Below are 23624 nucleotides of genomic sequence, written 5' to 3'. Positions count from 1 at the left end.
CCAGAGTTAAGTGCCGTCTTACTGCTTCTTATCTTTAAAGAAACAGACACGGGCACTGACTTTGCTGATGTTAACAACACCAGCAAGCTTTATGTCCACAGTTTAGTGGATCCAAATGATTGCCAACAATTAGATATTAACTCTGTCTCAGGAGCTCATATTCTATTTGTAGAGTCAAAGGCAAGGTGAGGGCTGATTCACATCTGTCTGAGCTGTCCTGAGCCAGATCCTATTCCTGATGGTCATTGGCAGAGCCTAGAGAAAGACACCTCCAAAATTCCAATTTCCTGGTGTTCCATAAGGCTGCCCACACACTCACTTCTGTACAAGGAAGGCTGACCTAGAATAGTACTCTCCAGGCACATTATGCTAATTTTTCCTCCTCAGATACTTGAAGATCTTTTCAGCCCCAGGGCCTTTGCACTTGCTAGTCTCCCTTTTTGGGATGCCTTTCCTCCTGCTCTTTTTTTTTTAATTTGTTTTTTGTTTATTTTTGAGACAGACAGAGCACAAGAGGGGGAGGGGCAGAGAGAGAGGGAGACACAGAATCTGAAGCAGGCTCCAGGCTCTCAGCTGTCAGCACAGAGCCCAACACAGGGCTTGAACTCACAAACTGTGAGATTGTGACCTGAGCCAAAGTTGGTTGTTTAACCAACCGAGTCATCCAGGCGCCCCTCCTCCTGCTCTTCTTATAGCCAACTTCTTGTATTCCTCCTCAGCTGAGTGTGCCCTTCTCAAAGACCTTCCCTGACTCCCCTATCCCTGTCACCCCACTTTGGCTGTGAGCTCTGTCATTAAAGAAGGAGTTCCATCTGCTTAGCTTGCTCCTGCCAATAGTCCAGAGGGCTTGCCCACATTAGGCACTCTGGGTTAGCTCATCCCCTCATCTGGCTGGTGCGGTGACCAGACTTGTGCCCCCACAGGAATCCTTAATGACCCTGTGAGAAGGAGTTCTCTGGACCTGCCTGGTTGCCATTGCACAAAGCCTCCTCTACCTCATGTGTCTCCCCCCCACAGCCCTGGCCAGCCCCTCTGCACAACCCATTAGGCTCTGGCCTGGCAGGAATGTTCAGAGACAGAAAGATGTCCCGAGGATAGGTGGGCAGCTCAATCAGACAGGAGCTCTGACGGCAGCGTTTCCCAGGAAGATAGCCTCCTTTCTAAAGGCTTTTAGCTTGAGACTCAATACTTTCCTGTACACCATCATACCCCACAGTCTCTTGTGTGAGGTGACATTTTTCAGGACCTATAGCATGCTGAGAGCTCTACAGGGCTCTGTGCCTTCCCTTTCGCAGTCTCATAGGCTAGGGGACAAGTGTCACTTGTCCACATGGGTTCAGGGAAGTTAAGACAGTTGTCCAAGGTCACAGAGCAGAGCTGGGAGGATACCCCAGGCTGCACAACCTGGCCCAACTTCCATCTAATCCTCAGGAAAGTGCCCTGACCTTAAGCCACCCTGAGAGGGGACCGGCACTCTCTTCCCAGGTTCAGAGGTTAGAGGGCATAGGAAGTGATCCTCAAGAGCCCTTCCTCTGGCAGCCAGGGGCACAGAAGACCAGCAGAAGGAAAGGACAGGCTTGTGACACCTCAGCCAGGCCAGGTCAGGGAAGGAATCAGCCAGGGTTGGGGCTCTTTGGGCAAGGACAGATTTCCTCTTAGGGAGGTTTTTATAGAGCCCCATACTTCCAGGTTCTGACCTGGCCCTGCCACATACCACATATGGGAAGCTGGTCCTCCTCAAACTTCAGTGACTTTGCCTGCAAGATGAGCATAACCTCTGCCCAAGAGGGCTAATGGAGAGACAGAAATTAAAGGAGATCTTATATGAGACATTCCGGGCACATTCTAGGTGCTCAAAACATGGGCTGAAAATGGGACTGGAAGGCTAGGCCCAGAGCTGGGAAGCCCAGCCCCCTCACTCACTTGGCCTTTCCATGGCAGGCCCTGAGACCTTCCATGCACCCCCAACAGCCCAGGTTGGGAGACATGGCCCATGAACCAAGGTCTCATCAGCTGGAAGTGAAGGTGTACTGGGGAGTGTCTCGACACTGGGGAGCCGCTCCAGGGGGTGGCTGAAGGATTCACCAGGTTCCTGTACAGAGAATCACGGCCAGGTCTGAGGGCTGATCAGTTTGCTGTGAACACAGATGAAGCCTGGGGGTGGGGATGGGGGTGTAATCTGCTTTATCCACACTGTCCCTGCAGCAGAAGCAGGTTTTTTGGGATAAGGAAGGCTCCCCAATGCCACCTCATCCCCATTACCTCTTCTTTGTCCTAACTTTCTCTGAACTCCCCACAAGAAAGAGGAAAGTAAGCCTGCCTATAAGAGCCATGATCACAGGTCACCACTGCTTCCCCCTTAGCACTTGGCTGGAGCCCACCAGACAGTGCAGGCAGCTGCTTCCTGCTTGTCCTCATGGAGTCTGGCCTCTATGAGGATGGGGATAGTGGAGCAAGGACCATCTTGAAGATAGTTTGCCATTTCAGAGCCCAGTCGTGGACTTTGGCAAGCCACTTAGCCACTCTGAGCCTTGGTTTCCCATCTGTAAAATGGGATTGCAATGCCTATCTGCAGGATTTGAGATACATTTTATTTGTCTCTGGTTCAGTGGTCAATAAAAATGTTTTAACCATGTAAACTCTTGTTCAAATTACATCTCAGGAGAAACTCCAGTACACAAATCAGCTCTGTTGGAAGCAGGGGTGGAGGGCCCTAGGACCCCTCTACCACATCCTGAAGACCCAGAGAACCAGGTGTCAAAAGATCTGGCCCCTGACAAGCAACACAGGAGCCACCTGAAAATGCCACAGCAGAAAGAGGAGGTGGACAGGTTGTTTGATAAACTAGCATCAAAAGCTGTGCGTATCTCTAGGGGAAGCACATGCAGATGTGGGGAGGGGAGGATACATGAGATTGCTCTGGGCGTGCTAAGAGGGGGAAGCTGCTACCAGGTGCCCACTGCCTCATCCCTGAGGCCCCCACTCTGCCTTCCTGTTGGAGATGGGGTTTAAAAAAATGAAAGATCTCCTTGCCATGGTTGCCTCTCACCCACTAAACCTACTTGTTCTCCATCCTTCACACAAGCATATCCCATTCCTGCCTCACCTTGCCTCCCCCTCTACCTGCCAGCTGGAATGCCCTTTTCCAAAATCTTTGTCTCTCCAAATTCACATGTCACCACATCTGGGAATCCTTCCATGTTTGTCCCCAGCCAAAAGTAGTATTCCTTCCTCTGACCTTCTCCAGTATGAAGAGCAGTGACTAAGAGCTTGGGGCTCAGTTTTTCCATCTGTAAGATGGGAATGTGAGGACTTAGATGGTCCATGTAAAGTCCCAGCCCTGTGTGCCTGGCACACAGTAGGCACTCAATAAACAGCAGCTGTTCACTGTGATGTTGTAGCCTCCCCCTCCACCAGGGCAGGACCACAGCTCCTTCAGGCTCTGGCACACAGTAGGCATCTACTGAATGCTCACTCAGGTGACCAGCAGGTGGCTCCACACCCCAATTAACCTGCCCTGATCAACTACTCTGAGCCTCAGCAAACTGGTTCCCTGAGTTTCCAACTTTCTGACTCTCTAGCTGCTTTCTCCTGGTGATGGAAAACAGAGAAAGGGCAGAACTGGCAGAATCCTGGCACCTTGACATGTCACCTAGCAGACACTTGGGCAACATTGGTGACCAAGGCCTTTGGACTTGCTGTCCCTCTCCCCTTTTCCACCACACGTTGCCCACCCTTGTGAGGATTACTCCCATTTAAAAGATAAGAAAACCGAGACCCAGCAAAGTGTGTGATCTGCCATCAACTGGTGGCAGCATGTGTGCCAAGGGTACAGAAAGGATCTGGCCCTACTTAATCAATGTCTCATTTTACTGATGAGGTTGGGGAACCTCAAAAAGTGGAACAGCCTTGCCCAAGGCCTCATGTAAACCAAAACTCAGGTGTCCTGGCTCTAAACTAAATAACCCAACCCCACCCTACCCCACTTGAAGGGAAGGAAGTGAACTTCCCAGACCCTTCCCTGCCTGCTGGCCTCAATTCCAAGGGGTGAACATGCTGAGTGCCCAGTGGGACAAAGGGAAGAATTTTACCCTGCTGGGTTTGAGGGCAGCTGTGAGGACCCACTAGAGATGCAGAGGCTCAGCCCAAGGCAGTCAGGTCTGGAGACAGCTACCCAGGGCCTATGCTTCCTCCCCATGCCTGCCAGAGAGAGTTTCAAGCAGGCCTGGGAGCACTGAGCCCCCTGCAGAGGTTGCGGCTGGCTGCATTTGAGGCTCAATTCTGACACTGCACTGGAGGGGCTGAATCGAGGGTGGAGAGGGGCTGGTGTGGAATAGCAATGAACCAGCCTCCTGGAAGCCAGCCAGCACCAGGTTTGCAAGACAGAGAACTCTGCTGTCAGCTGGGTCAGGGGAAGCATCACTGGGAAGCAATCTCTCTCTCTCTCAACCTCTCTCTCTCTCTGTCTCTCTCTCTCTCTGTCTCTCTCTCTCTCTCTCTCACACACACACACATGCATTCATTCATGCACACATGTGAGTACACCTCTATTGATTCTTTATTGAAAGCTCCCAGGAAAACCACCACGCAGGCCAAGCAAATGCCTGTATCTGAACAGGCTGATGAGAACATGTGGCCACTTGGCTTTTTAGTTCACCTAATTCTACCTGATTGTTAGACATTTGCTCCCATTTCACAGATAGCCACACTGAGGCCCAAAGAGTGTGACTTAGCCAGGCATCCAGCCTCCTAGCCCTGGCTTGTGAGAGCTATACCTGATACCAGAGATCAAGGAGCCATGCTTCTCTTGGGCTCTTGAAAGTGGCCAAGTAGACATGGACAATCATTCCACCCTCTCCTTTGCTAACTACCTCTGCTGCACCCCCCTGGCCTAGTCACCCCCCGCCACTTCCCCACAACAGTGATGGGTGACATATGGCCAATAAAAATCCTTCCCTGGGTCTGGAGTGTAGGCACCTGGCAGATGCCTCCCCTCTGGGACTGCTAAAACCACAGTCTTAGCTGCCAAGAAGGCTATGCAGGCAGAAGATCAAGGCCAGCCCCAGGGAGAAGCACAGACAATCAGAGCTGAGGGGCACAGAGTCCCTCTGTCCCCAAGACCCTGGTCCCTGCAATTCTGACTTCAATCCTATAAATTAATCAGGCACCCTCCTTAGCCACTGGTGTGCATTAATCTCTTTGGCTTAAAAGGCCCTATGACACCTCCTTCTCAAGCCACGTCCTTTCTTCACAGATCATACTGAGCCTGTGATTCGGCACATATGTGTGATAGCTTATCCTTCTTCCCGATGAGTATAAATCTCCTGAGAGCCCTGTGTGCAGCTTTCACTGCTGCTTTCCTTGCACCCAGCACGGGGGCTCAGGCACAGTGCATACTCAGCAACCAAGCAAAGGAGTCTGTCTGCAGCTCTTAAGCTTTGTGACTAGAAAGACTATCTGCCTTTGCATCTGGCCGGCATTTCACTGGGCAGAGTACACGAGGAGGGTTGGTCTGAACCACAGGTTCCGTGAGGCCCCCAGAATTCATCTGGGGAGCCCAGGAGCCCTTCAAAAGGGTGGGCCACCCTTCTTGAAGCCCAGGACTGGAACTGCAATTCAGAAAGCCCATATGATGCTGCTCTGGAGAGCAGGCTCTTGGAAATGAAACCCCATGGGTAGCAAAAGCCTGATTTTCTGGGCGGGAAGTCCCAGAGGTAGATTTGGGGCTGGGTTCCTTATCCCTCTGGCAACTTCAAGTATTTCTCTCCTTCCTGATGGCTAAGTACGCTAGGGTAGCACATGAGTGCTGGGCACTAGCCATGCACCAGGCAGCTCACTAAGCACTTCACACACAGCATCGGCCCGGATCCCCCAGATGACTCCCAAGGGTGGGTACTACCTCCTCACTGCAGTTGAGGAAATGAGGCGGGAAAGCTTGGGGACTTGTCCAAGGTCGCCAAGCTAGGAAGGAGTCTATATCTCAGGAGTGCTGGCTTCTCCCTGCCTTCTACCATCTTCCCCCCTCCTCCATACCCTGAGGGGACAGGAGGTGGAGGAGGGAGAGCTGCAGGTGCCAGATGAGCTCTTGGAAAACTGGGAGGTTTCAAGATAGGAGCTGAGGGAATATGCCAGAGTCAGCGTCCCCCCCCCCCCCCCCCCCCGGCCCAGGCTGCCCACAAGGGCTCCCGAGGGCAGAGGGTGCTCTGCTGCCGGAATAGTCAAAAGACAGTCTCCAGCGTCCCGCCCCCTTCCCTCCCCGACATTCTCGCTGCCAAATGAAATCTGGCAGCTTCTGAAAATAGCTCAGTGCTGCAGCAGGCTCTCTGCCCGCCCTTCAGCAGGCTGGCATGCAGCTGGGGGTGGCCACTGTGGGCAGACGCTGGTGCACGCGGGGCCTGGGGGTGGGTGTCACACACACAGTGCACTGGGCACCCCAGAGCTGGTGGCATGAGACAGCTGCCATTCCTCCACTTCTCTGACCTTTCCACGCCTGGCAAGGCCACAGTGGCCCTGGAGTCAGCCTGGCATGTTTACCAAGCCTGAAGGGGGTGCAGTCACTAGTAGGTGTGAGCAACTGCCCTTGGGCCACTTTGGTCCACTCATGTAGACAGAGAAACCTAGGAACCAGGAGAAAATGCCAAAATGGTGTTTATTAATATCTAGATGTAAACCCCAGTGGTGTTTTCCTATCTGATGTGGTCTAGGGCTTCCCATCCAGAGAGAGGGGTCAGGAACCAGGATGTGTATCAGGCACTTGTCAGGTCCATATCCGGCACTGAGAACCCTGAGGCTACTCTGGGCAGTGTGGGCCTGGGTAAACCTGGACCAGCAAGGAAGGTCCTCTCTTGTCCCACTCAGGCTGAAGCCAGGACCCAGAACCAGACCTTCTAAGCATCACTCAGCAGCCCTCTACTGCCTCAGGTCTGACCTGGAGTGTAGAAAGAGACTCCTGATTAACGGGAAGCCTCTTGGTCCTGTCCTCAGCCATCCACCCTCAAAAAAGTACACCAAGAGACAGTCCCTGCCATCAACCAGGACAAGGTGGAGGATGAACTGTTACAGAGAGAAGCTTTCCTGCCTGGGATCCGGTAAGCGGGTGGGGGCAGGAGAACTGTGCTGGCTTTTGTCACAGTGACAGTTTCCAAAGTAGAAAAGGGTTAAAAATACCTCCCACCCTCACCTGAGATGAGAAGCCACTCTTTGGGTAAGGGGTAGTAACAGGATCACTAGGCCCAGGGACTCTGCAGAGAGAGAGCTCCAAGGGGCCTGTGGGATGGGGTTGCAGCAAGATAGGGCTGGAACCCCCAGCGAGGCAGGCAGACTGACCCTGGTGCCTCGAGGAGACCAAAGGGAGGAATCCTGAGAGGGGCAAGTAGTGTGAGGGAGACAAACCTCTCCAAGGAGGCAGAGGTGGACCCTCCATTGGTCCTTCTCCCTCCCTTACTCTCTTACTCAGCATTCAGAGACAGCAACTCGGTCCCTGGTCACCATAGCAACCAATGGCCAGATGCCTTTCCCAAGGCCAGGCCCATCTGCCTACCCTACAGAGGGGGTATCTCCATGGGAGGAGGGAAGCCTGCCACAACCCCCAGTAGCCTAGAAGTCTAAGGCCATGTCCCAGCGCAGAACAGACCTATGTCTCACTGGGGCCACTCTGGCCAAAGTCTGCAGCTGAGGCAGGTGGCTCCCTAACTCCCAGGCTCTGGGCCCTGTCTAATGAGGTTTGGAGTCAAGGTCTCCCATCCTGATGTTCCAAGTGACAAATTAAAACACAACAAAAAACGATCCTTTTGTTACAAATAATGACCCCAGGCCCTCTGGGTCAGGGCCACAGCACACTCGGATCTATACGCCACACCAAGAGGCCCAGCTCATCCAAGGCCCCATGAGCTACTGGTTGTTGCAGCCCTGTGAGGCTGAGGAGCTGCCTGCCTGCTTCTTTCTCCGCTTGTTGAGGAGTCGATTGTTAGAGGTCTTCAGGTCCTTGATCTGCACCTGGTCATAGTCCACACGCATGGTTGCCAGGGCACTGGTCATCTCCTCCTGCGGACAGATACCCACGGAGGTCAAGACATACTGGCCTCAAGAACCATCACCCTCCTGCCTCTAGCCCCTTACTAATGTCAATGAGGGCAGTGACAGCCTTTGTTGCCCAAGCGCCCAGCACTGGGCCATCCCCTTGTGTCACATAATCCTCACTACAGTCCTTTCTGGTGGACCCTGAGCTTATCCACTAAGGCACAGAAAGTATAGTGACTCCCTGGGACCACACTAGTGTAAGTAGGAGAGGGACCTTGGCCAATGTCACCTGCTAAGAACCATAGGCCTGCAGGGGACATCATCTTGAAAGGCACCCAGGACATGAAGCTTGAAGATTGTGTCCAGGGTATCCTGGGGCTCTGAGCTGCTGTCCCATGTGCTCAAACCTGGCTTCCACTAAGTCTAAAACCAGGCTGACCACTCTCCAAAATAGAAACTGTAGGGGGTTATGGCCAAAGCCCCTTCACTAAGCCCCTGGCCCAAAGTCCCCGTGAGCCAGGAGCACCATCCTGAATGCAATAGCACAGCCCAGTGCTCTGAGTGCCACGGTTGGACACCAGTGCAGTCAGGTGTCCTGTGTCTAGGCATGGGGGAGTGGCTGATGACGCAGGATCTTGGTAGCCACCACCCTGGAGTCCCTTTTTCCAAACCCCAGGAAGCTGTAAGGAGACTGAGGCAGCATCCACCTACCTTGACCTCATCCCAGTGGTCTCTATCCTCCTGAAGCACTCGGGCCGTGTGGAGTGGGGTCTGTGGCACCACCATCGATTGCTGGAAGGAGCCCCAAGCCCATGGATTAGAACCTGCAGGCACCTGGGACAGCACTGGCTCCCCACCCCACTCCCTTTCTTCCTGTCTTAGATGGGACATCCAAGGCTCAGGGAGGCAAAGGAGTCTGACTGAAGCAGTGGCAAAGTCAGGCTGTTGGTGGGGTCCTATCACACATCTGTGGCCTGCCCCAGGACCTCCAGAGACATCACCCTCCTGCCTACGGCCCCACTCCAGCTTGCCACTCTGCCCTCCACAGGGCACAGAGGCACTCACATTGATCCAGGGATGGTTCATGAACTGTGTGATGGTCAGCCTCTCTGTGGGGTCTGTCTTCAGCAGGAGGCGGATCAGCTGCTTGGCTAGAGGAAGAATGGGGAGTGGGGAAGTTACAGAGTCCCTCAGAGTCAGTCCCCCACACTGCTCTACATGTGCCCCCAGATTCCTAACCCATAGAAACAGTGAGCTAATAACTGTTTCTTGTTTTAAGCTACTAAGTGTTGGGAAGAGCTCATTAAGTAGCCATAGAAAATGGATACAGGGTCCTCAAAGGGAAAATATTAATAAGGGACAGGAGTTAGAGGAAATTTTGAGGAGGTGAGTTTTGAGCCCATTTGGTAGATATAGAAACTGAGGTTCAGAAAGTTTGGGTAACCTTCCTAGGGCCACACAGCTGGGATATGGGATATGGAATGTCACACACACAAGATCTGAACGTAGGTTGCTTTTACACCAAAGTGGTATCTCCCAGAATGAAGGCTGATGGGGTCCAGTGGAGCAAGCTCACCATCCTCAGAAACCTCCGACCACTCAGGATTGGGGAAGCCATACTGGCCCAGGCGGATCCTCCTCTTCATCCCTGGGGAGATGGCCTGACCCGTGTTGGAGTAGAAGGGCGGGAAGCCACACAGACTGCAGGAGAGTGGAGGTCATTCAGCACAGGTGTGAGGGCAGCACCAGGGTGGACCCATTCCCCTCCCCAAATCCCTGACTGGGAAGACAGGCAGCCACTATGGCAGCCACCTTGGCAAGAATACCAGCCCTCTGGACTCTGGGGTCATGCTAGGAATGCCATCTGCCCTTGGCAAGGAGAGACCTTCAGGCAGCCTGAAGGAGGGGTGTCCCCTGACCAAAAGGGAAGGGCAGCCTGCATGAAGAATGACCCACTCAAGGTTCACCAAAGGTTTGAGGGGGGCAGAGCAGAAGTGGTTCTGAGGATATGAGGAGGTAGTATAGGGGTAAAGGTGGTGGTACTCACAGGATGTACATGATGACGCCCAGGGACCACATGTCACACGACTTGTCATACTTCTCTGGACCCAAGACTTCAGGAGCTAGCAGGGCAGAGGGCACAGGAGGGCTCTCAGCCCAAAGGTCTTGGAGCCCAGATAGGAGCCTGAAGCCTGAGAAAGGTGGGGAGCAGGTGCCTGGGCTGGGGGGTGGGGCAGAGCAGACTGGTGTCTGGCACCTTCTGGGAAGGCAGCATGTGTGTGAAGTTGGGGGAGGAAAAACGGCTCCCAGAAAAAATAAACCCGCTTTTAGGCTGGGCTGTAAAGAATGATAGCTTCCTAGCTTCTTCGGGCCAATATCAGCCTTGGTGAGGGAGGAGAGGGAGAGAAGGTCAGTCTGGGATTTGGTGGAGTCCAGCCACAGGTGAAGGGCCTCAGGCCACCAGCTGCTCTGTGTCCCTTGTCTCCCTAAATGTACAGCCTAGATCACGGGCAAGGAGGGGCCAAGGGTAGGGCTCTGGTTTCCACTTTCAGCTTGGCTACCATCCCATGGGGCCTTGTTCTTCCCACCTGTGCAATGATGGGCAGGCCAGAAGATTTCCAAGCCAAAATACTGCAAAACACATCCTGGTAAACAGGATACCGTTTCAGCTGTCTCAAGGGTTCCCCACCCCTTCAGCAGCTCTCTTGGAAGGCCTCCCTGAGAGAAAAGAGCCCTCTGTAAATAGAGTCATCACCCCTCTCTCACAGTAGGGACACTTTCCAGATCTGGGCTTCCCACTCACAAGGGAGCAGGGAGCTTCTCTGGAAGCATGAGTATGTGACACCCCCAAATCCCGTCCATGCCCTCGTCTAAGGGACCCTCTCCCTCAAGACAAGTGGCTGGTGCCCTGTATCCTTCTAATGTGATAGGGGAGGACTGCCTACTTTGTGAATATGAATCCCAGGAAGATAAAAACTGGAGAAAAACAACCTCGGTTGGGCTCCGTCCCGAGCTGATGGCAGCCTTTTATCACGTATATATTTAGAGCTGCTGTGATGTCATTCAGCTCACAGGCCACAGCCAGAATTTTCCTGGATCTATTTTCAAAAGCAGAAGCTGAAGTTTGGGAGAATATTTTTGCAGCCTCCGGCCCCCCACGTCACCGCCTCCATAGAATCCTTTCCTCCCTCCTTACTGGGCTTTAACCCTTTGGCTTCTGCAACCCATAGGCTGCCCCACACCACAGCAGGGTCCAGTGGGAGTAGGGACATACAAACCATATCCCAAGGACTCACCCACATAATAGGGAGTGTAGCAGGGTGTCTGCAGGGCATTTTGGGTGGTCTCCTTGGCAAAGCCAAAGTCAGTGAGCTTGAGTACTGCATCTTTCTCCTTGGACGTGTAGAGCAGGTTTTCAGGCTGGGCCAGGAAGATAAAACATTGGTCTGGAGTTAGGCACCAAGCAGGGGCAGAGTCCCAAAATGATCTTCAGGCAGACTTCCTTCACCCCAATCCATTCAGGAGGAACCAGCTCCATCTCACTAAAAAGACCGGGGCCCTGGTTACCAACAATGTGGGCCAAATATGGAGAAGACAAAGGTGGCTGGGAGGTAATGCCTCCTTTCACAGAAGGGAAACAGAGGCAGGTGTGCAGCCAAAGCTGTGAAAAGCCAAGTGCCACACAGAGCCCAGGGGCAGGAACTTTGAAGCCTGTGTTGGTAATGCTGCCATGAAATACCAAAATGAAGGTTCTGGGGCAAGGTAGGCTGTCATGTTGCCAAGCCCATGTCCTGTGCCCAACCTGGAACAAGTGAGCAGGGCAGCCCTGCCCGAGGTTGCTCAGGAAGAAAGCCCCCACCACTTAGGCCCCAGGAGCTGCACAGAGGCTGTTCTTCCTGGTTGCAAAGCACAGAGAGCCTGAGGAAAAGAGAAGCGGGGAGGTCTGCATGGAGGAGGCAGTCCTGAAGCTGGTTTTTAATGAATAGGTAGGACCTAGGGCTCTGGAGGAAAGGAGAGACCCTCAAGCAGAGCTGGGGTAAAAGGACACGGTATTGGATGGAGCTCCAGTTTGGAGCCAGTGAAAGCTTTTTCTCCAGTTCTATTTGAGATGATCTGATCTTGGATTGGGATGAAAGCAGGAAAGCATGTTTAGTTTATTCAAGGGAGTCACCTCTAAAGAAGGCTTTTCTCTCCTTGGGAAAAAAAGGAAGCCAGGGCCAAAATAAAGCAAGGGTTCAGAAGGTGAGTCTGTCCTGGCTCCATGTGTATCCAGAATCAAAAGATAAATGGACTGGCAGTACTCAGCCAGAGGAGGAGCCTGATGTTGTAGCTGGGCCCTCCACTCCTCTCTGCCCAGTCTCAGGAGGAAGTAAGCCTCAGGGTGATGCTCTAAGCCTGGGGTAGAGGGCTCAGGACTCACAGATTCTGCTCTGATGGTGGCTGGCACGTGTATACATATGTGTGTAGGACTGCTTCATGCGGTTTGCATTTTATGCATCCAATCCTGATGACCTATAGGACCCAGTCCTCCCTAGATAGGACATTTGGAGAGCTGAACCTCTAGAAAGTGTCTGAATCCCATCCACTGAAAGGGCAAACAGACCCAGGAGCTGGGACTACTTCAACTGGTTCCTCCTTGCCTCCCAGCAAATGGCTTCTTTCCCTTAAAATGCTGGCGTTAGAGGGCCTAATCTACCAAAACTATGGCTGTTACTTCACAGAAGCCACAACAGTGTCAGGCAGTCCCTGTCTGAGACCTGGTACATTGCATGTTCATAAAAGTCCTTGCTGAAAGAAAGAATGAATGAATCCCAGTGTGGCATCTGTGCAGGCTTAGGCAAGGTACAATCTCTCTCTGAGACCTGTCTTCCTCATCTGTAAAATGGGTAATGGCTCCTATCTCACAGGGTTATATGAGAATTAAACAACATGCTTGTCAGTGTCTACTGGCTTGAGGCAAGCACTCATTTATGCTTAAGCCTACTGGGATTACACAGTGTTTAAAAGAAACAAGGAGACCCATCTGGCTAGAGCAGAAGGAATATGCTGAAACCATGGGAGAAGTGGCTGAGAAGAGCAGTCTGGGCCAGGGGGCAGAGGCTTTGAATGCTGATCAAGGAAACTCGCCTCCATCTAGTGGGTACTGGGAGCCATTGAGGGTTGTGTACTCCCTTCTCTGGTCCCCCAACCTGGGTCCTAGAGCCTCACCTTGACGTCTCGGTGGGCGATGTTCCGGCTGTGCAGGAACTGGATGGCAGTGCCAATATCCCGCATGATTCCTGCAGCTTCTGCAGACATAGAGGAGGGGGCAGTGATGCCAGTCAAAAGTCGAGCAGCCTGGGGCCCCCACCCTATCACCCCCCTGGAATAGCACAAGATGGTGATAGCAGTCCTGCCACCCAGGACACCCATCCTATACCCTCACCCCCATTCATCCTAATTTCCTCTGGGGGTAGAAAGCACAGTCCCCCTCTACCTCTTTCCTCAGGCCTGGGCTACCTCTTCCCAGCTGAGATGCTCATTGGCACCAAGAGGCTTTGAGGCCTCCATCCCAAAGCCATGAAGAGTCCATCTCTGACAAGGTATTTTGAATTCATGGAACTCCTTGGGAGGATGAACACTCTATCCCACCATCTCTTATTCAGCTGCATAGACTGAGGCACAGAGAGGAGTAGGGCCTTGCCCAGCATCACACAGCAACTTTTTGTGACTCATCTCTGTTGGAACACCCCCTCTGGTCCAGCTGCATGCACATACCTCTCTCAGTGAAAGCCTGGTCGCCACGCTCCTGAATCCGGCTGAATAGCTCACCACCTTCCATGCTAGAAGAGAAAAGTGACTGTAAGCAGGGAGCGGGCTAATCAAGTGTCAGCCTGCCCCTGCTCTGAATCACAGGCCCAGACCTCAGGCCCTGTCGCTCTGCCCCTGGAAACAGTCAGCATCAGCCTCCTCGTGCCTTGAAGAACTTGGTGCATAGTGGGCCATCAGCTTGGGTGGGTTTAACTGGACTCTTAGAAATAGGGTGGGCTCCCCAGGGATCCTCACCAGGATCACTGCCCCCATCTGGTTGAGGCTTGGGCAGCCCAAACCTCCATCCAAGCCTCAGCTTCTTCATATAAGGGAGGAGATGTCAATTGTCATCATCATGACAACAGCTTTCTGAACACCTACAGGGTGTTGTACCCTGGGCAAACCCTTCACGTGCACTGCTATGTGACCCAGGGCTGGTCCCTTTACCTCTCTGTGCCTCAGCTTCCTCTTTTGTAAAATGGGATTTATAGCACCAGTGTCACAGAGTTGCACAGATTGAATAAGCAATACACATGGAGCATTTAGAATGGAGTCAGGTACAGGGTGAATACTACATTTAGATCTTCCTCCACATTTTACATGGCAGTTACAAAAATTCAGAGAGGTTAAGGGCTATCTAAAATCACACAGCCAGTGGGTAGTAGAGCCAGGATCTGAACCCCAAATCTGACTCAAGAGCTGTTAACCTATAGGATGAGGAAGGACTTAAAGGTAGGTGGGGAGGAGCTTGAGGTGTAGACACGAGGCCCAGGGTCTGAGGAAGGCTAGGGTTGAGCCACAGTGCTATTGGTAGAAGCCCAAGGTAGAAGAGGCCACTGGCTCCCAGTATCTGGAGGGACCACAGGAGTACAAACCGAGGAGGTGACTGTGTGTGTCCTGCTTCCCCCACAAATCTCCCCTGACCCACAATCAGGACTTGGCGGCTTTCTCTGACAACTCTTCCAGCCCCTCTTCCCAAAGTGAAATCACACTCAGGGAAGCCAAATTGGAGCCCCCATGGTTCCCTTCCCATCCTTGTGGGAACGGCCTTGTGGCTAGCACCTGCACAGCTCTATGGGCAATGCCTGAAGCTGCCCCTCCATTACTCCTCAAGGGCTGGAGTGCCTCCCATAGCTGCTATCTGAAGAGCAGAGAGGGCCCCTAGAAGAATGGTGGGAGCCTGGGGGCCACAGGAGTACCAATGAGGCCAGCATACCATTCCATGACGATGAGGAGACAGCGCTTGCTGTGATGCATGTTCTCATACACGTCCAGGATGCGCACGATGTGGGGGCCTCCTGAGGCCTGCCAGTGGTGGTCCACCTCCTGCCGGGCCTTGGGGCTGTCATACAGGAGCTGAGGGCAGGTAGGCACAGAAAGTGTCAGGCTCACAGCCCACTTCTCCAGCAGCCACCCAGATAGTGCCACTGCCCTCACTTTGCAGACAAGAATACATAAGCTCAGAGAGGCCTGTGACCTGCCCAAAGTCACCCATCTTATAAAGGGAAGAATGAGGATTTGAATCTAGGTTTCTCTGATTTGTGGTCCAATGGCCACAGGAAGGCCCTGGGGGTAGCTGACAGCTTAGAAAGACTCAGAGGCTAGAGAAGCCCTGCATGCCTTCTCCAGGGCAGCCAGGGAAGTGGGAGTTGAGTGGGCTTTGTAAGCAAATCACACATCAGGTATGAGACCCCAGGTCAGGGGCCACACATCCCTCGAGCTGCACTTTTGCAATGTTATGGCACAAGAGTTGTAGACCCATAGGTAGTGTCTGGGGGCAGGGGGCACCCTAGTTGAGGGAGGTAACATCCTGGTCAGATGAGGCCTGAGTTTGGGGCTGAATTCTCCCAGTGACTCAGTATGACCTCAGGCAAACATTCACAGCTCCAAGTCAAAGCCCACAACTCAGTAAAATGGAGTAATAACAGAGTCATCCCTACAGGATGCATCACAGCAAGGCAGGTGGCGGGTGGGCGGGCATCAGGATCCTCATTCAGGTTAACTCAGCCCTAGGCTATGGCTGCCAACCATAATGCCAGTTGCTGGAAATGAGCAAGGCCTCCCGGAGTGGTCCTGCTCAGAGGAGGTATAGGGGAGGAGGAGAAGTCAGCATGCGGGGTGAGGTGGTCCAGAATGTGGAGAACAGGGACAAACCATCTCCCCACAGGGCTGCTCACCTGAGACCCAGCCCCATTTGTTTCCTAGTTGATCAGGGTTGAGGACCAGGGTCAGAATTCAAGCCTACAGCTCAGAGCAGTTTCATCTTGCTCAGTACCTGCAGGACCCTGTACCATCCCTGGCCTTGCCTTCCCCTCTGCAGGGCACTGTGAAGAACAGCTCTGGGACCAAGCTCTCTAGGCTAAGGTAGACAGGAGCACAGAGGAAGGCAGTAGGCTCTCATGCCTGCTGCCCCATAGCTGTTCCCCCATTTCTGCAGCAGCTAACCACGACCTAGCCTGGGGGTGCAGGGAGCTGGGCAAGCCCCTCCACCAGTTTTGGGGTCCTTGCTCCATTAACCAGTCCAGGGTGGGGGTGTGCATGGAGGCTGCTGTAGGCAGACTCCCAGCCTGGAAACCATGGGTCCTTTGCTCACACTGCCTTTGCCTCCCAGAACATCCCTCAGTTCTCTGCCCACACAGCTCCTGAGTACCAGACTCTTGCTTGCAGTGCTGGAGGCAGGGGCTCAGTCACTCCCACTCACCACACTACCTGAGGTGGCTGTAGCCAGGGGTACCCCAGTTTTAGCCACAGGACCCAAGATGTACCATCCTCCGTCCCTGCTCTGTTCCCTCTACACCTCTTTTCTGTGTGGCCTCCTTACACTTCTCCCTGCCCCTTGCTATCTCTTGCCCAGTCTGGTCTGACTTGATTGTGTCCTGGAGGGGTCTTCAGACTGGCTCCAGGACCCCCTCTTCACTCTGCCCTGCTACTAGCATCTCACTCCTACACCAGAGTCCTCTCTCTTCTCTCATAAAATCCCAAGCGCACAGCTGGAACACTCCTAGTGAGGTCCTCGGCCCGACCTATCCTTGCCCCAACCCCTTAAATCCCCTCCCCCATGGCTCCAAATAATAGCCACCACCTCCCCTGCCATTCAGGGCTTGCCTTCCTCTCATTGCCTGCTACCTTTGGCTCCCAACCCTTCCTGTTCTGGTCAGAATAATGTACTTACCAAGCCCAAACAGCCTTACTCTATGCCTATGCCACATGCACCATTGCCCCTCTCCTTCCCCATTGGGCCAACTCCCTCTTTTTGAGGAAACTTCTGGGCTCAGCTCAGATGTCTCCTTGTCTGCAAAGACCTCCCAGCACCTCCCCCTGTGGTTTTTGCCTCTGTACCTCCAATCAGGCTGAAAGCAGTTTTAGAGAAGAGGCAGGGCAGGTCCAGCTGCAGGTCCCTGGCTGGGGCCAACAGAAAACACTGAGCTCCTGAACAAACAAAAGACGGGCGGGTGGGCACAGTGCTAGAAGGGAGGTGTGGGAGAGAGTGGGGGGAAGGGAGTGGATGGCCAAGGAGGGCCAGAGGGCCTCATGGCCTAAGACTGTACCCTGTGCTTTGCTGAGGTGGAGGAGCAGGTGGAGCTGCCCTGAGTTGGAGCCTCTGAATGGCTCCCACCCTACTCAGTCCATATTTAGGAACCCATTTCCCACACGGATTAAAATAGTCCTTTTCTTAGTGCCAAGGCCCTGAGAACAGGCACAGGGGTGGAGATATGGCTGCCCCCAGAAGACACAATAAATGCCTCCACTGACTTCTCTGCAGGGGAGATCACAGGGGCCAGAGCCATGGACCTGGTCCCACCCAGGCCCAGCTATCAAGAAATCTCCTGGGCTGTCACTCTTAATCCCTTGGGTTGGCTTTGAGTGTGGCCCCAAACCTCTTAGAGCCTCAGTTTCCTCATCTTTCTTCTCCATAGCCAGAGCCTTCTCCTCTTCCAGGAGTCCCCCCAATGTCACCTCTTCTCAGAAGCCCTCCCTGACCACCCCGACTAAAGAGGACCTCAAGAGTTCCTCATTCTCCCTTCACCCTTTTTCTTTTTTTATACATGTGTTTTGCTCATTAAGGTATACTTCACATACAGTAAAATGCACAGGTCTCAAGAGCCCAGCTCAATGAGTTTTGACAGCTGCACACCCCCGTGACCCACACCCCCCATCAAGATAGAAACACTTCCAGCTCCCCAGCAAGCTCCCACGTCATCACCCTTTTTACCTCCCTCCTGTGCAGCACTGGCTCACAACCTACAATTAGCTTGTTCCTTTGATAACTCTTTAAACAAACACACACATATAGATATTGCACTTTCAATGTGCCTGGCTCTGTTCTGAGCACTTTATAAATGTTAGGAGCAAGGGGTTTTGTTATCACCATTCTTTAGCTGAGAAATGGAGGCACAGAGAGGGAAAGTAACTGGTCCCAGGCCACACGGCTGATTCCCCAGCCAGGCTGGCAGCATGCTGCCTCCCTCATGAGACTGTGGGCCCACAAGAGCATGGCCAATCTGCCTGGTCACCTGTGGGTCCCAGTTTCTGGGCCTGGCACAGAGTACTGGCTCAGATAATACTTGTATATTTATTGAACAAGTAAACCTAGAAAGTGGAGATAAGAGGATGAAACCCTCACAACTCACCATGAGGACAGAATAAGATTAAATTGAGGAGGACCCAGGAAAGCTCAACAAATGGTGAACCAGATTTTACCACCTCTTCCAAGGAGCCCATCCTGACTGCTCCAGCCCACAGGCTATTGCTATAAACTGGCTTCAGTCATGCAGGTACATGAGTCCATACAATCCTTCATAAAAGATGTCTCCAAGCAAGAGCCCCTTTTTCCCAGGCATAGAAATGAGCACAGGGGTAAGATATAGGAGGCTCAGGTTCTACTCTTACTCTCAGTGTGACCTTGGGTGGTTCCTTTGCGCCTCTGGGCCTCAGTTTCTCACAGAGAGAAACTATGGGGTTTGGGCTAGATTGGGAGAAGGGAATCTCTCAGAGGTTCAGAGGTGCAAAGATCAGAAGCTCCTTGCAAAGTAACTACCACAGCCCCACTCCCACATCACTGCCTTCATGGAGCAGCCCCTGAGTCTCCACGGACACCTATCCAAATACCTGAACCTCATGGGGGTCACCTGGTCCCTAGTCACAGCCAGGAAGAAAAGAAGGGGGGTAGTCACCTCAGCAGATCCCCCACCCTTGCCTCACTCCCATCCCATGTCCCCTGGACCCCCCAGGGGTCCACCAAAACTAAGTGTCAGTGATGGTTCCTGGGCAGCTCCAGCTATGCCCAGCAGGCACCCAAATACCTGTGAGACGGAACCCTGGCTTTCTCCTAAGGGCGGGCTCCTGGCTGTACTTGAGGTGAGGGCCCCCACCACAGGTAGATGAGCATCAAATCTGAGATGACATATCCTTGAACAAATGACACCACTCCAGACTCAGGCTTTGATGAAGCAGTTTCCACCTCTCCCTTCTCCCTCACTCTCCATTGCCAAATTGTCCCCAGACCCTACAGCAAAATGGCCAAGATCCCTGGCAACCCCAGCAGACAGTAGACCCTGACAAAGGTTCAGGCAGCGGGGCCCATGCCCCTCCAGCGGCACCAGGTGGAATGGGAGCCTTGGGACTGGCCAGGCTCCCTCTCTCCCTCCCTGCTGTGTTCCGTCCCACCCAAGGACAGGCTTCACGTGTAGATGGAGGAGGTCCTGAGTTCAGGAGCTGGGAAAGCAATAGCAACATTTGACTGTTTGGAAAACAATTTGTAGTTGACAAAACGCTCTCTTTCCCCTTATCTCATGGGAATGCTGGTGCTGCCCTATGAGGCAAGCAGGGCGGGACCAGCAACCCCAATTTATAGACTGAGGAAAGAGAAGTTCAGGAAGATGAAGTCACTGCCCTGGGGCCACCAAGCTGGAGTGTGGCAAGGCTGAACAGGGAGGAGAAGGGACTTTTGAGAGAGTGTCCAGACAACCCCTCCCCTAGGGGAAATGGGAGGAGGGGGTGACACCAAGTTGAAGAGGCACTGGCCAAAACTACTGCTTACAAGACTCGGGAAACTTGTTCTGAAATAAATGTGTGCATAGGTGTGTGTGAGAGCAGGGGTGTGTGTAGAGATGTGCACGGGAACATGGGTACATGCATGTATAGGGGTGTTTCCCTGAGGGTGTATGGGTATAGGGAGCATGGGGGGTGGGGGAAGTGTGCAAGTGAGGGGCTGTGGGTATGCATGTGTCTCCATTCCCTGCAATAGTGACTCTGAACCCCTAGAGATGGGAACCACCCATCTGTCCATCTATTCATCCAACATTTTCTATCTCTCTGAAGTGCCTACCAGAGTACTGGACACAGAGGGGTGCCCAAGAAAGACTGGAGGTCTTGCTACCACAACTCAATCTGTGACAGCCTTGCCCAAGCAGGTGACCAAGCCCCGACCCCTCTGCTCAGACCTCCTCTCTCACTGAGGCCCCATCTTTTGCATCACCTCACGTTGCCCAGAGCTGTAAAAGCACTCTGTCTGCTTTCCTAGGGCATCAAACAGAGCTGGGATGTCTGCAGTGGCTCTGTGAAGACGCAGTTTTGGGACAAGCCCCAACACCCTACTACCGCCACCTCCCAGCCCCAGAAAGGCCATCCACCCAGGCCCATATGCTCACCCACATATCTAGTGTCCACATCCAGCTAACCCCAGGGCTGGGCTCTTCTCAGGTAAAAGTGTTCACACTATCTCCATCTGTCTCACACACAGGAAGTCCCAAGGCCACCAGCCTGGACAGGCAGCCTCCCCCACCCCACCCCAACCCCCACACTCCCAGCCAGTTAACCTGCAGCCTGGGCCAAGCTGCTGTGTGGCCTCTAGGGGAACACCCACTCCTTCCGGGGAAAGAGAGCTGGCTTGCAATCTCTCCCATCAGTGAGGCACTAACAAATTAAGAAATATTAACTCTGGAGTTCTTGACAACCCACGGCTTGAGAGACATCATTCTTACAGCAAAGGGAATCTCCTGGAAGCCAGGTATCCAGTTGTTCTCACTGTCCAGTGAGCCACTAGAAGTCTATTATTTCCACTCCTCTATTCATTTGACAACATGATTTCAGGCATTTTATAATCCTAAAGCATGACAAATAAAACAAAAAACATCAGATTCTCTTTAGAATGAAGAGAAAAATTAAATATACCAGACACCCATGTAACTAACTCATAACTACAACTGAAAATACAATTTAATTCTGAGCTTCCTGGGAGTTTGGGCAAAGAAGAAAACCAGATAGGTTCTGCTGCTTTTATCACCCCATGAAGAGAAGCACAGACATTCCTTGAACTTTTTTCAAGACGAAATTCTTTTTCTTTTTTAAGATTTTTATTTTTTATTTTTTCAATGTTTATTTTTTTGAGAGAGACAGAGACAGAGCAAGAGTGGTGGAGGGGCAGAGAGAGAGGGAGACACAGAATCCAAAGCAGGCTCCAGGCTCTGAGCTGTCAGCACAGAGCCCAATGTGGGGCTTGAACTCACAAATAGTGAGATCATGACCTGAGCCAAAGTCAGATGCATAACCAACTGAGTCACCCAGGCACCCCTCCAAGACCAAATTCTTAAAGGGATTCTGCATCAGACCTTACATGAGGGAAAAGTGTTACATTCTGAAAACGCCTTTGACAATAATTTTCCAAGATACAGAAAGATTCGCATGAAACTATCTGATAATAAACTCCCTCCTAAAGACTAAGGCCAGCACTTGGCATTGTAGCCTGGCACATCCACCAGGAGGCTGAGATAACATCACCAGACCCTTTATTTTCTGGGGAATCTCAGCTTTGTTCTGTGCCAGAGTATGGAAAAGAGAGAGGTAGAAGGACTGGTATGTCCCTAACCCCTATCACATATTCTCCCACTTGGAGGTCTAGTCCCAGCCTCAGGCAAGGGCAGACCAGAATGCTGAAGAGCTGCATTTCTGGGCTATTGATTACATCATGTTCAACACCCAACACTCGGGCAGCAGAATTGGACAGAATGTTATAGGAAAATACAGGTTTTAAAATCACAGTTTGTTCACTGTGGGGAAACCTCTATTCTCTACAGAGAGAGGCTATGGATAAGAAAAAGCACTTTGAAGCAGCACCAGATCCAAGATGGCAGCCGGCAGGAGGCTGATGAAGGAGCTTGAAGAAATCCGCAAATGTGGAATGAAAAGCTTCCGGAACATCCAGGTTGATGAAGCTAATTTATTGACTTGGCAAGGGCTTATTGTTCCTGACAACCCTCCATATGATAAGGGGGTCTTCAGAATCAAAATAAACTTTCCAGCAGAGTACCCATTCAAACCACCGAAGATCATATTTAAAACAAAGATCTATCACCCAAACATCAATGAAAAGGGGCAGGTCTGTCTGCCGGTAATTAGTGCTGAAAACTGGAAGCCAGCAACCAAAACCGACCAAGTAATCCAGTCCCTCAGAGCACTGGTGAACGACCCCCAGCCCATGTACCACTTCGGGCTGATCTAGCTGAAGAATACTCTAAGGACCGTAAAAAATTCTGTAAGAACACTGAAGACTTTACAAATAAATATGGGGAGAAGCGACCTGTGGACTTAACTCTGCCGCAACTGACTCCAACAAATGTAAGTGGAGACCCCGAGCAGCACATTCAGACACCCCGCAAAGCAGGACTCTGTGGAAAATTGACACGTGCCACCGCCTGGCATTTGCTTGTGGCACTTACTTTCTACAGTTTTCTTAATCAAAAGTGGTCTAGGTAACCTGTAAAGAAAGGACTAAAAATTTAAGACATTCATAAACAAATAAATAAATAAATACACACACTTTGAACTTACCACATTCCCTCTTTGACAAGAATGTTCAACTCAGCCATATCTAAGATCCCTTCTGGCTCCCAGTCTGATTATTTGGTATTATTTTTTTCCCATGGTGACAGATCTCTAATTTTATGAGAAACACATGCCACTGGAATGGCAAGATTCATTTTATAGCCAGCTGTTGAGACCACCCCTGCCTTGTGCTGCTAACACCAATGAGGGCCACCCCTGCTAGCCCCTGACCCTTGCAAGCTGCTCTGTCCACTCAGAATGGTAGCCATAGCCTCAGACATGGGATGGGATGGATTGACCTCAAGTTCAGGATTCAGAAGCAGGAATTTCCTTCTTAAGGCCTCAGTATCTTCTTATAAAGCCAGAGCCATGCCCCTCTTCCCCCTCACTCACTGCCTCCACTCCCCCACTCCCATCCCCATCCAAGGACACTAGTGCTGTTTGGAGAGGTGCCGGCAGTGTCAAATCTAACTTTTTAGCCACAGCTTCGAATTAGAGCATCAGACGTGTGCCATTATTCTCTCACACACTCATTTCCCCAGCTTTTGTAGCTCATTAAAGGAGCTAATGGAACCAATTCTGCAGCTATGCATTAGTTGGCTTCATGCCAGATCAGACCTCACTTCATTAAGTTCTGACCATATCTTGTCCTCCACTTGCCCTGTCCATTTACCTCTCCTCCTCAGAGGCTAAGTTCCAGGGAGGTCAGCTTGCATGACACCACAGACCCCAAATGCCCAGGCCCCAGCTGGATGCTCGGGGACTGATAGAGTCAGATCAGTTTTAGCAACCCCTTCACGACAACTGTCTCCCTGGTGCTCGGCCAGCGGTGTGTTGGCCACAGCGTTTGGTCATAGACATCACCTCATTCAGTGCTCACCATATCATGAGAAGAACCAGTTTCATCCTTTTAACTGTGGAGAAACGGTGATTCTGAGAGGTTAGGTGACTTGCCCAAAGTCACACAGCTGGGCAGTGACAGTCAGGACTTG

The 23624-nt window shown here is 52.1% G+C and overlaps 1 protein-coding gene and 1 pseudogene across 3 annotated transcripts in view; one reads left to right on the top strand and one right to left on the bottom strand.

Moving 5' to 3' along the window:
* Positions 1 to 6630: 6630 nt before the first annotated feature.
* The window catches only part of MAPKAPK3 (MAPK activated protein kinase 3), a 28224-nt gene continuing 11230 nt past the window's right edge, over positions 6631 to 23624 (bottom strand). For 2 of the 3 annotated variants that reach the window (XM_045050652.1, XM_045050655.1), the window contains exons 3-11: positions 15026 to 15165; positions 13777 to 13841; positions 13228 to 13307; positions 11316 to 11439; positions 10067 to 10211; positions 9596 to 9720; positions 9085 to 9170; positions 8731 to 8811; positions 6631 to 8043 (exon numbers count right to left, since the gene is read on the bottom strand). In XM_045050652.1, coding sequence (XP_044906587.1) covers positions 7891 to 8043; positions 8731 to 8811; positions 9085 to 9170; positions 9596 to 9720; positions 10067 to 10211; positions 11316 to 11439; positions 13228 to 13307; positions 13777 to 13841; positions 15026 to 15165 — 999 coding nt within the window. In that variant the 3' untranslated portion in view covers positions 6631 to 7890. The remainder of the gene's footprint in view (positions 8044 to 8730; positions 8812 to 9084; positions 9171 to 9595; positions 9721 to 10066; positions 10212 to 11315; positions 11440 to 13227; positions 13308 to 13776; positions 13842 to 15025; positions 15166 to 23624) is intronic. The other variant, XM_023249100.2, reaches the window with a different exon arrangement.
* LOC102902375 lies at positions 21904 to 22567 on the top strand (annotated as a pseudogene).

This window comes from Felis catus, chromosome A2 (genome assembly GCF_018350175.1).
Source record: "Felis catus isolate Fca126 chromosome A2, F.catus_Fca126_mat1.0, whole genome shotgun sequence".
In the NCBI taxonomy this organism is placed as follows: domain Eukaryota; kingdom Metazoa; phylum Chordata; class Mammalia; order Carnivora; family Felidae; genus Felis; species Felis catus.
This window is presented reverse-complemented; position numbering and strand designations above follow the sequence as displayed.